The sequence below is a fragment of the Pygoscelis adeliae genome, unplaced genomic scaffold (assembly GCF_000699105.1).
Source record: "Pygoscelis adeliae isolate BGI_AS28 unplaced genomic scaffold, ASM69910v1 Scaffold160, whole genome shotgun sequence".
NCBI lineage: Eukaryota > Metazoa > Chordata > Aves > Sphenisciformes > Spheniscidae > Pygoscelis > Pygoscelis adeliae.
In genome coordinates, this window is record NW_008824035.1 from 4,373,763 (window position 1) to 4,389,341 (window position 15,579).

Sequence of the window (15,579 nt, forward strand, 5' to 3'; positions counted from 1 at the left end):
CGCCTCCCCTGCTTCCTCATTTATTCACTAGGGCTCTTGTCTTAATAAAGAAATGCCTCCTGCTGTTGATGTCAAGTTTGTGGGTGCTGTGTTTATGCGCAGCTTGGGACATCGGTCAGTGGAAACCTGGCTTAATCCCTACAGGGTGGATGATTTCATGTGGGTGTGCTGCTGCACTCACACCTCCAACCTGGCCAGGTACAGCCCCTTCCTCTTCCCAACAGGGAAGACTCTACAGGGACCAGTTTTAGAGCTGTGTAGCAGAAATCAAAACCCAAAAGAAGCAAGAGCAAAAGTCATCTGGGGAAAAAAAGAAGAAAGTCCTTTCCAGAGAGCCTCCTAGAGGGCTGCCGGCCTTGCTCTGCCACTGCCGTGTCACAGCTCGTATTCGTCTCCAAAATCACTGACATTAACCACTGTGGACAAGCAACACAGCTGGACTTTTCATAGATGGCACAGATGAAAGCGAGTATTACACTCATCTAATCTGAATGCCACAAAACTGGTGTCGGCCTCAACCCCTTATTTGCTACCTGTAATTTCTCCAGGAAGATATTGCTGTCTTGATTTCAAGATACCCAGTGTGGGAGAATCCACCAGTCCCAAAGGCAAATTCTCCCCACAGTTTGTCTCCATGCTCTTTGGAATATGTCTCTTCTTTTTAGCCTGGTATTTATCTAAGTCCTTGCTTCCAGCCACTTGCTATACCTTTTCTTTATGGGTGAGATGCATCAACTCTCAAATGCAGCACAGTTTAAGCACACTTGACTGGTCTTGTAAGATCCCGACCTACTAGCTGAAAGATATTCCACCCACACAATTCTCTTCTTATTATTTGCCTTGTGATCCTGGAGCCTGTAAGGTGCATATTTTCAGCTGCGCTCCCAAGCCAGGAGAGGAAGGATTTGCTATTATTTTTAATGGCATCCAACTTTTTCAGCTCATCATGTAATTGCAGGGGTGGGGGCTACAGAATGTCTCAATACTTCCTGCACAGTCTTTCCTCTTGAGCTCCCTTTTTTTCTCCAGCCAGGGACTCCTTCCCTCCTTTTGCTCCCTCCTTCTGTTGGGCATCTCTGTCTTCCCCTCATTTTAATTGCTATCTTGCTTTCTCCAATCTTCATCTTCACTTCTTCATGTTTTCCCTTTGCATTTTGCTCCTTCCCTGGTCACTCCATCCCTCTGCCCCATCTATTCCTGCCTGTCAGCCAGGGAAACCTTTACAACCTTTTGCTGCAATTGCTCCCCTGTTATGAGCAGTGCTAGGTTGTCCTCCAGGGAGCTAGCGAAGGGCAGGAGCCCACTGGCACAAGCTGGTGAGCTCCTGTGTGAAGGGGAGGTGTGCCTGCAAGAGTATCTGCTTGTGGTGCTCTGGGACCTCACTGTGCTGGGCACAGCAAACACTGTCCCTACCCAGCCAGCGTGCCCTGGGGAATACGACGAGGAAATGGAGGCATACAGGCAGCAGGGCCTGGGGTGAAGGGCAAAAGAAACAACATGACTTTGGGATAGACACAATGTGAGAACCCAGAATGAGGTTCAAACCGAATATGACACGCACGTTACAAGCCCTAAAAGACAAGGATGCTGTTTGCAAAATAGGTACCAGACCAGGCCCAGGAGAACATAGAGAGATGGTATAAGCGAGGAAGGGTTGCAAGGCTTTAACTGTCAGCTGAGAATATTGCAGCAGCTTTTCAGTAACACCACAAGCCTGAGCAGCAGATAAATAAACAGCCTACAAACAAGCAAGCCCAAATTCCTAGTTGTTACACTGTGGGTATGACTGTAAAATATGGTGTTACACTCTGCACGTCCCTCCCGTTGGTAACACTCCACAGCCTGCCTCACACCCCAGGGACGGAGTCGCGCACGTGACTTCAGTTTCAGTGTCTACTTTTCCTTTACCGCCACAGCTCCCACCACGCGTACCTACCAGAGACAGCTTTGCCCCACACAGAAATGCAGCTGCTTCTAGGGCAGAGCCCAGCCATATCCTACAGCCCACCAGCAAAGTAGGGGACGGGAAGACTACAGACATCATGTCCAAGTGAAAGCAAAGGGCGTGTTGACTGAACTGGCAAAACAACTGTCAAAGTTAAGGGGAGCCCCAAGTTTGCTCTTCATCACAACACAACCCCCAGACGCATTCCTGAAGAGGCAGGCAGGAAAACAAAATCCAAAATCAAAACAGGGTAAAAAACCTCTCAAACAGACTAAACTGATCTTCCCTGCAAAAGCAGATAGCTTTTCTCACCCCAGAGCAAGACAAACAGCATCCCCACTGACTGCTCAAAGAGCGAGGCAGTTTTTCTGAGTTCCTCACCTTCTGTCTTACTCTGTAGGTTTGATCAGAGAAATGCCAGTTTCTATCCTTCAGGCTAGTATTAAGCTATTAAATGCACCATTTCACCTTGTTTTCCTTTTATTGACTGTCACCTTCAGAGCTCCTCACGGCAGTTTGCTCTCCCGCTTCTACCTCCCAACTCCCTTCCCCTTCCAAGCAGACCAGCCCCACGCTCCTTCGCTAGCAGCTCGAACACCACCACTGCCAGAGCATCTATAAACTAGAGAACAACCTTCCCCCCTAAGTCATTGCCACCTCACTTCACCTTTATTTGGTTACTGGTTTTTCATTTAAGTCAGTTGATAACTACCCTTTACTCTTCAGCCTTCCCATTTTGGGCTCAGCTGCTCTTCAGGAGGCCAAGTGCCTCATGATGGCAGGTTTCCTAATGCTATGCAGCCCCAAGATAGTGTGACTTGTCTATTTGCCTGCTCCCTGTCACCTAGCAGGAGTCAGAGGGTGCCACCTCCTGCTGCTGCGGCGGGGGAGGTTTAGCACACGATTGGCATTTCACTGCTCAGAACATTTGCTGTTTGTACAAGCACACACATCACTTTCCTTCGATGTAAAAGCCCGTGCCAGCAGAAAGAAACCACCGAGAGAAGTGCAGTTTTACCTGGAAAGTAGTTCTCACCTGGGAAAGCTGTGATGGGTTCTGCAAAGGAAAAAAAACAACCTAGTATTAGAGAGGGGAATATTACACACAAGGCCGCAGTTCATGTCTTTGTTGATTTGCAGTGGCCAAGCGGAGCAGGCGTGTGGCTATGGCCCACAGCAGAAAAAGCCACTCGCTCGAAACGGCACGGGGTGCTAGCCAACCTCACCAGGACGGGGAGAAACCCCGTCTCAGCTGAGGAGTGACCAGACGCAATAAGCTTCAACTCAGACACAGGCTTCAGAGAAAAATATATCCAAAGTTGAGGGTCATGTGGATTCAGCTGGCTGGCCTGAGTCATCCAAAGACAAAGCCCCACCTGGCGCAGTGATGAAACCCTGAAACCCCCTAAAATTTCCAAGAGCAGTTTGGTTTCTGCCTCAACTTTGGCATCGTTATTCACATGGGAACTGTGTTACTTCTGGGCATCGATGCCATGCTCCTCTGCATCTCACAGTGCCAAGAAACAAAGGCAAGTGTATTTTTTCTTCTTTCAAGATACTTTGAAGTAATCTATTACAAATTACTGGATCTGAAAAGCAATAATCAGTACTTATTACTGATTACTTGCTCGCAGAAGCGATAGACTTCTGATTATTTTTAGATTACTTCTGCATTATGCCTGTGAGTCACAGAAGCAGACTCTGGCTCTACTGAGTGCTATGAAATCATCACTCAAGTTCAGAATGCGAATGACACATCTGTCAAAAGAAAAAATTATTGTGACTTACTAGCGTTCTTTCACGCTAAAAATGAATCAGATTACTTCCCAGGATTACATTTGAAAAAACAGTAGCCTGTGCTGGAGTCAGCTATTCTCATGGCCCTGACAGAGAGAGAGCAGCACTGTATCTCTACCGTTTCATTATTATTTTGGTGACATCGGAAATGACCCATGAGTTATGTTAAAGTTTGCAGTGGGAGCCCTTTGTTAGAAATGATCTGAAACAAACTATCCTTATCAGTTTTAAGATTCCCGTTCAACTTCCTAGAATGGGACAAGTAATTTTGTGTGGCAGTTTGGTGTTATTTTTAGGGCTGGCAATGCTTGAAACTTTATAATTTATTAATGCTTTTGTTTTGAAATATTAAACTTCAGCTTCATGAGGCCCAAGATACAGTAACACTGGAGCGAATTGCTGAGCTCAGAAGTTAGATAGGAAATGCTATTAGTGTTAATCATCAGTCTTACTTCTCTTTAATGCCATAGAAGGCAAGGGATTAAAACACCACTGTCAAGCCCTAAATACAGAGAATTTGACATGTGGAGTATTAGCTCCTTTGGCAGATGGGAGACCAGCAGAGTTCAAAGCATCAAAGAAACTGGGACCAATGGCGCTCAAGAGCATCTCTGGGGCAGTCCCAGTACTCTGTTCTATTATTAATGCCGGTTCCTGCACCATCTTCACTATCACCTGCCTGCACAGGGTGGCAAGCGACATGACCAGCCCTTCACAGGCACAAGTTGTTCCATGCCTCCTCCCCTGAGATACACCCCTTGGAAGAGAGCGTTGGTCCTGCTTGGGTTAGGAGGCACCGGGATCCTCCCCCTCCCTTGGTGTGGGAGGGGAGAGCAGCTTCACTGAATGGGGCCTTTAAAAGCCCAAAGGGGAGAGACACTCTGCTCCACCTGACTTTTTCCAGTGACTTCAGGATGGGTCGGACACTTTGCGGGTGTTTAACAGTGAAATGTGCCTCCTCCAGGTCACGCAGAAGAGCAGGGCCTTGCTACTGTGCACAGCTCTTAGCACAGATCCCACTAATTGAATACTGATGATCCCATCCTCAACTGGGATGGCTCTAAATCTACATCCAAACTAGACGGCGACCAGAGCCATCAGAGTGTGTGCATGGATACGCCAGCTAGAGGAACAGGGCAGGGCAACAGCTCCACCGCAAACTGCTAAAACAAACTTTTTTCTCTCTCTTTTTTTTTAAAGCCTTCTCTGTCTTTCAAATTGAATGAATCCACCTGGCTTTTGGCCTGGTTTGGGGAACGGTGAATTCTAGGAAAAAAATTCCTTTTATTATTCTGTTAACATTGCCGTAGAACCCCTCTGTTATTTTATTTCTTTTTAGAGAAGACTCCTTTTGAACTCATCGGCCCCTCTATGCATGTAATACTGACTGACAGCTGGTTTCTTTTGTCCAGCACTTTCCTTTTAAATTTGGTGTATGTCCTTATCGCATAGAATAGTCCTCGGTAACCCTCAGCTGCTCTTCCAGCTTTGCGTGGCAGAGACATGTGCTTCCTGCCTTTCACACCAACACGGTCAGAACCCCTGTCCCTCAGAGACTGAGTCTTCCTTATTTCTTTCGTGGGCAAGGAAAGTCCCAGCTGAGATCCAGAAACTCCCGGTAACTCAAGCAGGGGAGAAGAAGTAGCCCACTGGCAGCCTGCAAGTGAAGGTTCTCCAGCCCCAGCTGTCCCCACCATCATCCCCAACCCCGCAGCCAGACACAGCACGTACCCATGCAGTTCTCCAGTGGGATGTCGGTGCCTAGCCGGATGTCATCAAGAGCCAGCTCTCCCGAGAGGCCGTTGCGTATAAATCCCTCAAACACAATCTGTGAGAAATTGGGACAGAAATGTCAATGCTAAGCTGGGAGGCAGAGAGCAGCTGCTGCTCCTGAGGGAAAGGGCAGGAGATCTGCTCCTGGCATTCCCTGCATACCTGCGAATGACCTGAGACTAGTCCTGCTTCCTTGCCCTGCCTCTGCCACCCCTTCCCCATGGGAAAGCTGCTCTGCAGGGACAGGTTCGGCAGAAAGATTGTTACCTGGCCTGGCAGCACTCAGCTTGCAATTTGTTCAATTAAATGTCTCTCACATGGAATAAAGACTCAGTGAATCAATGTTCAGCATCACAGGACACCCTCCGGCCCTTGCAGGAGGCAGCAGTTTGGGGGGGTCAGTGGCCTGAGAGCATCGGCTCCCCAGGTCAGGGTTGGGGCTGGGAGCTAGCCAGAGCAATGCTCCCTGCTGGGAGTGGTCCTCAAAGCGCTGCCTCGGGCCTCCAAGTGAGTGTTTCCTTTTGCTTCGGAGGGTGCTGGATGCCGCGCTGATGCTCATTAACAAGTGACAACAGCAGCCCTGGCTCCCTGGCAAACGGCGCGCTGCCCGGAAGGGTTAACCGTGCCAAAGGCACTCCTGGAAGCAGCAGCCTCTCCGCAGGGCGCTGGCACAGCCAGGCCAGAGGGACTCAGGCGGCTGTGGCAAGCAGTGCTGCTCCCTCCAGCTCATCCCTCCTCTTCACTGATCTCCTGACAGTGGGACTGGGCCTTGATCCCACAGCGCTGCACTCAGCGCTCTGATCTGGTCTAAGGTATCTGAGAAGTGGATTCACTAATGAACCTGCATTCCCTCTTCCTTCTCCCATGTCAGCACTTGCAGCCAAGGCTGGAGAAGGCCTGTTTGCTGCCTACCCTTAAGAGCTGACTGTGCCCCCTCCCAGCTTCTCACTTCTCCTGGCTGCAGGGTCTGCATTTGCTCCCTGGAGCTGCCCACCTGCCTCTGGTCAGACTATCTGATGACCATCAGCTGGGGGGGGCAAGTGCACAAAACAAAATGAAAAAAAAAAAAAGGGAAAATATTTGCAAAGTGGGAGATTTGAGGAATATAAAAGGCAACAGGCTGAACAAAAGCCCAAGTCTGTGCGGAAGACAGGCACTCTCTGAATAACAAACAGTGTCATTTAGTTACTATAGTAACTTGAGAAACACAATGAAAACAGCCACATTCCCTAATGATGAATGGGCCCTGGCTCTGAAACACTGAAATAAAGATGCTGGAGATGCCTGGCTGGCCCAGCAAGTCTTCCCTGAGCATCTTACCCGGTACTCCATGTCGTAGCTCGGCAAGATGATGCGACCTTCCCTCCACTCCTCCCCTTGGTCCTCTGTGATGACCCACAGCGCCTTGCGCTCCTGGCTGGCTTCCCGCCAGACCCGTAGCATCACCCCATTGCTGCCCCACGCCTGGTACTGGAAGACCATGCAGACAGCGCTCCGGGGCAGATAGATGGTGGGGCTGATGAGCCGGGCTCGCTGGCCTTCCCTCCTTCTGCTGCTCTGCAGCTGCAGGTAATTCTTGCCATCTGTTCAAAGAGAAAAGCACCATTATATTATTTTATGCGGCTGCTTGCAACAAGTGTCTCACCTCCTGCCCGGTGGCTTTGGCAGTGCTGGGCAGGCTCTCACAGCCGTGCCCGCAGGAGTGGGGCCTCACACCGGCACCCTCCGTGTGTGCAGCAAGCCGTGCCACTGCTGCGCCCTGTGCAGCCTGGGCAGGGCACCTCTCCCCCCCCCAGCCACTACTGTCTGGTAGGAGATGGACAGCAAAACCAGAAAGTGGTAAGCCAAAGATCGATATAATTAGGAGAAGTTAAAGAGCACTTATTGTCAGAAGAAGCGACGCCGTGATAATGACACTGGGGGGGTGTGTGTGTGGTTGTGTTTATTCTGCTGGGAGCTTGCTCACTGAACAAGCCTGAGGTGGGTTTTTCTAACCGCTGGTGCTGAAAACTCATCTTGGGATGGGGATCTCAAGCTATGTTCATCCTGCCTCTTTTCATCCCCAGAGGTAAATACTCCACAATCACAGTCTAGCTGACAATTTTATTTCAAGGATATACACGACAAAATGAAAGCCTGGCTCTCGTTTTTTCTGTAATGCAGCAAAACAGCCCCTAAAGCACAGCACAGAGGAAGGATGTGGTCCCAGTGAGTGAAGTATGCACAGGTGACAACCAGGTAGCTGCAAACTTGAAGGTAGCTGAAATACATACAGCAGGGGATTAACTTGCTTTAATATTACATTTTAAATTACGCCACGCTTTTTGTGTGGCGTAATCCTCAGGGAGGAGATTTGGTACGTTTGATATCCCACGAGAAGTTCAAGGCTGAGACTGGAATTGGAGATACTTGATCTGAATACCAATAGCAGCAAAAGCCCACGGATACAAATCCCTGGGCATGGCTGATTTGGTCTGGAATCAGTGGTTTCCAGCCCTCTCTGATTAGAAGCCTCCTCAAGGAGTTCCCCATTTGCAGAGCTTGGATGCCTGAAGTCCCTTAGCACAGACTGAAAGCCAAGCGTGTAGCTGATCTGATCCTTACCTGCCCCCTCCCATCATGACCAACGGCAGGACAGAGTCCCTTGGGTTGCTCCACTGCAGCGCCTGCAGTACAAGGCGACACAGACAGGCCAACGACAAATATTGCTGTGTTTCGCGTTTCACTCAACAGAGGGAGGAACACAGTGGGCAAGTATCACTGGTGCTTCATGCCAGCACGTGTGAGCCCTCCTGCGGCCCAGCGGGGTCACCTCTGCCCCAGGACCACAGCTAAGGGTCTGTCACTTCCTTTTCCCACGTCTTAGCCTGCTGTGCTTGACGGGCAAAGCTCTGAGCAGCAGCCTGCCTCCTGCTTGCCCTGCTCCTTCTGCAGCTTCAGTGCCCACAGCAATGGCAGAAGAGCAGTGTCTGCACTGAGAATGTTTGCAAAGTGCACCCAAAACACCTCCAAAACTTAAACCAGAGACACCTGAACTTAGAGCTCAGCTCCTGAGCATCGAAAGACAGGTCCTACCCAGAAAATAGCAGCTGACCTCGTTGCCGCTCAGCAATCCGGTGACATCCCAGCCCAAGGGACATGTATCAGTGGTTGCACAGCCACTGGCCCTGCCGCAAGTTTGTCACTGCCAGAGAGCTGGGCTGAAACCAACCACCGTGAGCTACGCAGCTTTCTAAAATAAATTTAGGACAAGACAGCAGAAAGATTTGCCATCATTCTACTCCTGGGATGTATGATCAAAATACTGCAAAAGCGTATCCACTCCATATGAACTTTCACTGATTTTGCTGCGTGAAGGACAAATCTGTCCCTGGCCGGCCACATAAAGAGCGAGCAACATTTTCCAGCAATATTTTCCAGCACCTATGAAATGTACTTTGGCCACTTGGCACTTTATGCCAACAAACAGCAGCAGAAAAAAAGATGAAAGTGTGTTTGCCCACTCCTGCTTGAGTGAATCACTTGAAAAAGTACCATGCCGTTCTCTAATGGAGGAGTGTTCTTGTGATTTACCTTGGAGTGGTAGTGGTGGAGGAGGAGATGTGGGAGATAAACAAGTGGAGGAAGGAAAAAGAACAAGCTGTACTCCATGCCTAAAGAGCAATAAGGCATAATAAGTCATCAAGGTCTCCTGAATTAAAATCCTCTTTTTGTAATTCCCTACAAGCCTCTTCAAAGAAAAAAGCAACAACAACAAGAAAAAAGCAGCAACAACAAACAAGGTGGAAGAGCAAATCAGACTACAATCATACAATTATCTCACAGCTGAAATGGTCTCACAGGCAAATCCTTAATAAAAGCACCAGCCAGGCTCAAAAAGGATCAAATTCAGATCCTCGAAGTTCAGCACCAACCTTTGGTGCCAGTATCTAGGCAGCCTGATTGAGTTCAGGGATGTGAGCCACCCTTGGATCCACCCAAAGCCCACAGCTGACTGCAGGGGACCATGTAAATTGTGCAGCTGGACACTCCCCATGATCTGCACCCCTCACTGGGAGCCGGTGGTATCCAGCGTCACTGCCTCTGCTGCTTCAGCAAAAGAGCCTGTGTGTCTCTGAGTCACATCCCTCCCGCCAGGGATGACACCGACCCCATTCCTATCAGGCTGTGAAATCAAAGAAACTCCTGAACCACAGCCAAAACCAATGCCCCCCCCAACCACAGAGGCTCTTTCAGAGCTGTGGGAGCCTTCCCAAACCCTGCATCTTCTGTGCTCCGTGCCCAGCCCTTGCTGGGGCCCACAGAGCTCTCCAGGACTTGCTGGGAATCCCAAGGGCTGCGGGGAGGGTCAGTGTTTGGGTGACGAACCCAGCTGCTCCCCTGCAAGTGACAGTGGGTTTGGGTACCACACGCTCCTGCTCCTGGTAACAGGAGCTTCTGGAACGGAGAGCGGAGTGCAAGCAGACACAACTTTCTGTGTCATTTGAAGATGAAATGGCTGGATCTCTCTAATGGCTAGTTTCTGAAAAGCCCTGCGAATTTGCTGAGATTGACTGAACAAGAGCACTGTGGAGCTAATTGTTGGAACAGCATGTGGGAGCCCGGTGGTTCCAGTAGTCACTCTGTTTGATACAGTAAATGGAAGCCTTTGGCACAGAAAGCACCTGAAAGGCTGATTTCCCCTGCTAAAACACTTGAAGGGAGCCTTGCAACAATGAGCTGATCAATTCTTCTAGGATCAGAAATGCATTTTAATCTCTTTCCCAGAACTTCGCTTTGCAGCCTCTATTCCAGCTAACATGGCAGCTACATCCCCCACCAAACTGGCACTGGTAGTTCAAAGCACCGGCTCAAAAAAGGCAGGACAAACCTGCTCAGGCATTTTAACCTACCGCTGTTTTTGCAACCAATGCTATGGCATAAATCTCATGGAAGATTTATGGGATCATCTGGATGTAGGGGAGCCAGAGGAGCGTGAACACGCAACCATCCCCAGCCAGATGATGGCAGAGTCGCTTGTTGTATGTGCACGGCAGTGAGTCCCGGATAAATCACCAGCCAGGCCCTGCAAACAAACCATCTGGCCAACACAGCTTCCTCTTGGCGCACCAATCCCCTCCTGCTAGCAAGCCATCTGAGAGGACATTAGGGGCAGCGGGGGATGAAGCCTCACAGTTCAGGTCAGGCTGCAAGCACAAGGCATGGCAGCCGCCCCCTCTGCAAGGTCAGCCTGCCTGTGCTTGGGTCCTGCACGTTTCACCCCCTCTCCCAAGAAAAGCACCTTCCCTCATCGGTCTCCGCAGCTCATCTGGAGGTTTTCCAGCAAAACATGTTGGGCAGGATGTACACAAGCAATTACTGAGATTTCAGATTCCCTCCGCATTTCCCTCTCACTGGATATCGTTGAGTTACAGCTTCTGCTCCTATGGAGGACCGACACTGAACTGCCTTCACTTACGTCCCACCAAAGGTCACCGCACTCTTCTTCATTGCAGAGTTTGTTTCACAGTGTGTTTTAGCGGCAGTGCCGCAGCCCACCGGCAGCCACCTCTTGTCTGCCAAATCCCATAGGTGGCATCTCTGCTCTGGACCCTGCCTGCTGCCTGTACAGCCCCAAATGCGATCCCTGACCATGCTGTGTCAGGGCTGGGGAGACGTCCCAGCCGGGCCAGACCCTGCTGTCCTTCTGGGGCATGTGAGCTGGAGGCTGCATCAGCCCTTGCCTTTCCCGGGGAGCGGATCAGCTTAGATCCCCTCACGACTGCAGGGTGCTCTGGTAGCAGGGGGATGGCAGCTGCATGAATATGCAGATTGAAATTGGATAGTTATTATATTTTTAATTTTTTTTTGGCAAATCATGCAAATTCACCTCAAAAGGCTGCCACTGTAATTTCAGTGACAGGCCTCTCCTCAATGACTGACTTTCATTTACGAAGGGAAATCAATCCTCCGTAAAACTAATATTTATATTAACTAGATCACTGCGTCTGCTGGAAAATCCCCTCAATTTTGATTATGTGTTAATTAGCCTGCCAAGTCCTTGCCATTTCAGTCTCTAAATCAGTCCATGAAAAGGCATAAAACCCCACACCTGCCCAGAACCAAGCCCTCCGCCTGCTCTCCAGAGCCTTTCTAATGGACAGGCCATTACATCCTCTCTTTTAATTAAGCCTCATGTCCTCAACAGTACGGCGCAATTGTGAGTCCCGCTGCCTCCCCCCCTGGGAGTGCAGGGAGGGCACTGTGTCCCTGACAAACCAAATGCCAATTGGAGCCTGACATTTATGCTAAGTGAGCTGCTTGCCACTGTGCCCCGTCCACTGCCAGCCTGACAGGCACCCTGCATGCCCATACATGAAAGGGTGTGCGCAGACCCACCCCTGCCCGGCATTTATGCATGCACAATTAAAGGCATTACCCGAGCCAGCGCTTCCACCGCACAGGCTGCACATTGCAGCTTGCTTGCGCACACGCACGCTTTCTTGAATCAGGCTCAGTGACTCACGGGCTGCTAAGTCACTGCTGCGAAGCGACGGAGTGATGCACACGCTAAGATTTGAGAGACAATGTCTTGCTTTCCAGAGGGCATTCCAGCCCGGTTTTATAGGCAGTGTGTGTCACTGGTGTTTGGGTCCAAAAAATGACTAAGGACTCAGACAGGCGAGCAGTGAAGAAATGGGTGAGCCCCAGAGGAATGGTTTCTTCTCCTCTGCCTCCAGCCCAGCCCAAGCGAGTGGGAGCTTTGCTGGCAATGCAGGGACAGACCGTGGCTGAGCCCCTTTGATCATGAAAGAAAGTACGGACACAAGGATGGCCACAGTCCAGCCACAGCCTGGCCCTAGTCCACGGCCAGGGCACTTGCACAGCCCAGATGACACTCAGCAAACCTCCCATGATCTGGGTGCCAGGGCATCCCAGCTCCACCATGCTGCGGGCAGCCAGAGCACGAATGACTTTTTAGGGTTTGCTGTCCTCACTGTGCAAATGAGGGTCAGGAGAGCCGCGTACAGCTTTGCTGAGAGGCCATCTGTACCACACATGGGGGGAGTGGGGAGAGACAGAGCCGGGTATGTGGTCTCCTTCCCACAGCGTGCAGCTGCTCACTCATTGCACAGAAGTGCTTGACTTTCACACCACCCCATATGCAAAACTCCCTCCTACTTCAAAGGGGGACAGGATTGACCCTAGAGGTCAAAATGTGTCCCCAAGGCACAAGCCCTGAGAGTAAGTCTCATGAGAGTAGTGCAGACCCAGTTCAGTCCAGCCCTGCTCTATTAACACCATGAAAACCTTTCTGCTGGTTTGGACAGAGTAGGATCAAGGCCTTCAGGCAGAAGTTCTCATGGATTGCAGGAAAAATATGAAACTTTCCCTTTTAAAGATCCCATGGGAAAAACACAGGAATGGTAAAGGGTCACCATCAGCTTAAAAACAGCTCAACATTTGTTTTCCTTAAAAAATAAGCTCTTACAAAACTTCAGAGCACTACAAACATTCCTCTGCTGGAAACGCTTTGAAACAAATAAACCTTTCCCTGCAGTGCCTGCAACCCGAATGAGCAGCATTCCTGACCCTCAAAGCCAGCGAGGCCATGGCCCACAACAGAAGCTCTCGGTGGGTTTTTGCAGCCCAGCCCAAGAGCTATGTGGTCAGGAGAGCTGCAAGGTTAAAATCGCTTCCTTTTCTGCATGCATGTACAGCTGCCAACATCTGAACAACACGGGGTTCACAATGCTGCCAGGGCTCTGACCCCGACGCTGTGCTCACCCGAATGAGAAGCAGTGCGTGGTGGAGGTGCAGACCCCACAGTGCTCTTCTAGGACCACAAGGTATTTACTTAATGACTGCAAGAAAAGGATAGGGGAAAAAAATGGGCAAAACACACCGATTCCAGCTTTTCAGTGCTGGCTTATTAGTGTAGCATCACTGAGAGCAACGCAACTGCACCTACCAGCTAAGGATATGACCCAGGATCTTTACACCCTTCAGGACCAAGACCCCAGTGAAATTCAAAGATGGTGAAGAGTTGAGGTGCCCAACTTACCAACTCAGATTTATCTTCAGGTCTTAAGACCTCTATCTTGACACCAATGGGACATTGCCATTGTGTGCAGCAGGAGGGGGGATGAAACCTCATTGAAACCTGAACTTGTTGCTCCTTGAAGCTTTCTAGGTGCAGCTAAGGGGAATCTTTCTACAGATGGGAAGCATCTGAAAATCCACAGAGGGAAAAATCCTGGCAATCTCTTGTGGGGGCATGGAAAAGGGAGCAACAGTATTTTCTAGGCTTGCAAAGAGCAGGATAACAGCTGGAACCATGCTGGGTTTCTGCTGAGTTGGGCACTTTGGGTCCACTTTCACCAATGGGGTCCCCAGACGTGTAACGTGAGCCTGCAGGAGAGGACGTGGAGCTAATCCATGGTGTGAAGAGCCCAAGGAACACAGGGCTAAAAAAAGAAATGCAGAGCTGCCTGAAAGAGTATCTTGGAAATAAAAATAGTGGAATGAGAGCAGTGGGTGTCTTGTCAGTCTCGAGAAGTTCTCCGCGCCAAAGATGAGGAGGAATTGCATGCAGCGCATAAAATGAAATCAGGAGATATCTGAGGAATTCAGGCCTGTCTCTCAGCAGACTTTTCTAATCAAGTGCTTCACAGAGGATATTTCACCATGGTCATTTCCCTCCCCCTCCCTCTCATGCAGACTGGGCCAGGGCTCCTCCTTTCATTATAATTTTTTTCCCTTCTAATTTTTGTTTTGCCATTTTCAGAAGAAATAGAAACACATCCCATGCGGCTTTTAAAGGCACAGCACATTTCCTTGCTACCGTGGAGCAGCCATGGCCTCTAGCCCAGGCCAGCACCTTTAAATCAGAGTGAATTGGGCTCCAGCGGCTTTGAGTTCCCATTAGCTTTTGCCCTGCCCCTAAACCAAGCACAGCTGCTTTCCTTCACCCAACTGCTCACCCCAGGGTGGGGAATTCACAAGAAAAGACCACCCCGAACAAGGGCTTTTCATTCCTTGCTCCCTGGAGTCTGAGGATGAATTTTCTAAGCAGAAACAAAGTGCTGGAGGGAGCACGAGGGAAAGGCAGGGGAAGAATGGGGGAGTGTGAACCAAACAATGCTTCGATTCTGTCCCTGCTGAGGGGCCGGCATCACCTTTTTTTCATGTTTCTCAAGTTGCTTTTAAAAGCTGTGCCGGGAGGAAAAAAGCAAATAGTTGTTTCCTTTTGTGTCATGTCTTCTTAATTTCTAAGGGCAGGACCAAAGCAAGGCGCGGCAGCGACGCCTTTGCATGCCGGCCAGTGGCATGGCCGCCAGGAGGGCCCTTCCCTGCCTGACCCAGCCAGGAGGCTCATCCCATGGCAGCACCAACAACCATACCTCAGCCTGTGCCTGGTGTCTGCTGCTGACTTCCTCCACCGCCAAGTCACTTCAGCCAGCTGGACCTGCTACCCCCTCCTCTTCCTCTGCCCTTACAGCCTGTGACTTGCCAGGCAGGGCCTGAGCGCCTGCCTGCACCTTGTCGGTGCTTCGGTGCCTGGCTCAGTGCAGCATCGTAAGGGAGAGGTCTCCACACTGGCACAAAACCAGATCACTAAATTCAGTACGAAAACGTTCCCCTGGCCGCAGCGATGAGGTTTTGCAATTCATAACTAACTAAGAAAGAGAAGAAAGGGTAGAAGAAGGGTAAAAACCAGAACTGCGTGTTCAGCTGTTTGAGGCAGCACCAGCCTCTCCCGGGCTGTGCACGAGCGAACACATGCATGCGCATATACAACAGAGTCTTCTAAGAAACTATGGCCAACTAATTGTAGGGAGACTCGGGGGAGAGGAAATGAAATGAAAAATTGAGTCTGAGTTATAAAAATAAGTAATTTTTATCCTACTTGCAGGAGGCTTATATTAATTAAACATTATTACAGTGAATGAGATGGGGAGGGTTATTAAGTCAGGGGCTGGCTGTAAGTGTTCTCTCCTGTTGCCTGAGGCTCCACTGAGCTCCAGATATTAATCTTCTAAAGCACTCAAATGCTGAAGAGATAAACACTTGAAATATGAAAA

The 15,579-nt window shown here is 49.9% G+C and overlaps 1 protein-coding gene across 1 annotated transcript in view; it reads right to left on the minus strand.

Annotated features, from left to right (window-relative positions):
- The window catches only part of NRP2 (neuropilin 2), a 115,804-nt gene that overhangs the window by 17,847 nt on the left and 82,378 nt on the right, over window positions 1-15,579 (minus strand). Inside the window, exons 13-15 of the mRNA XM_009333035.1 lie at window positions 6,836-7,098; window positions 5,474-5,570; window positions 2,982-3,002 (exon numbers count right to left, since the gene is read on the minus strand). Coding sequence (XP_009331310.1) covers window positions 2,982-3,002; window positions 5,474-5,570; window positions 6,836-7,098 — 381 coding nt within the window. The remainder of the gene's footprint in view (window positions 1-2,981; window positions 3,003-5,473; window positions 5,571-6,835; window positions 7,099-15,579) is intronic.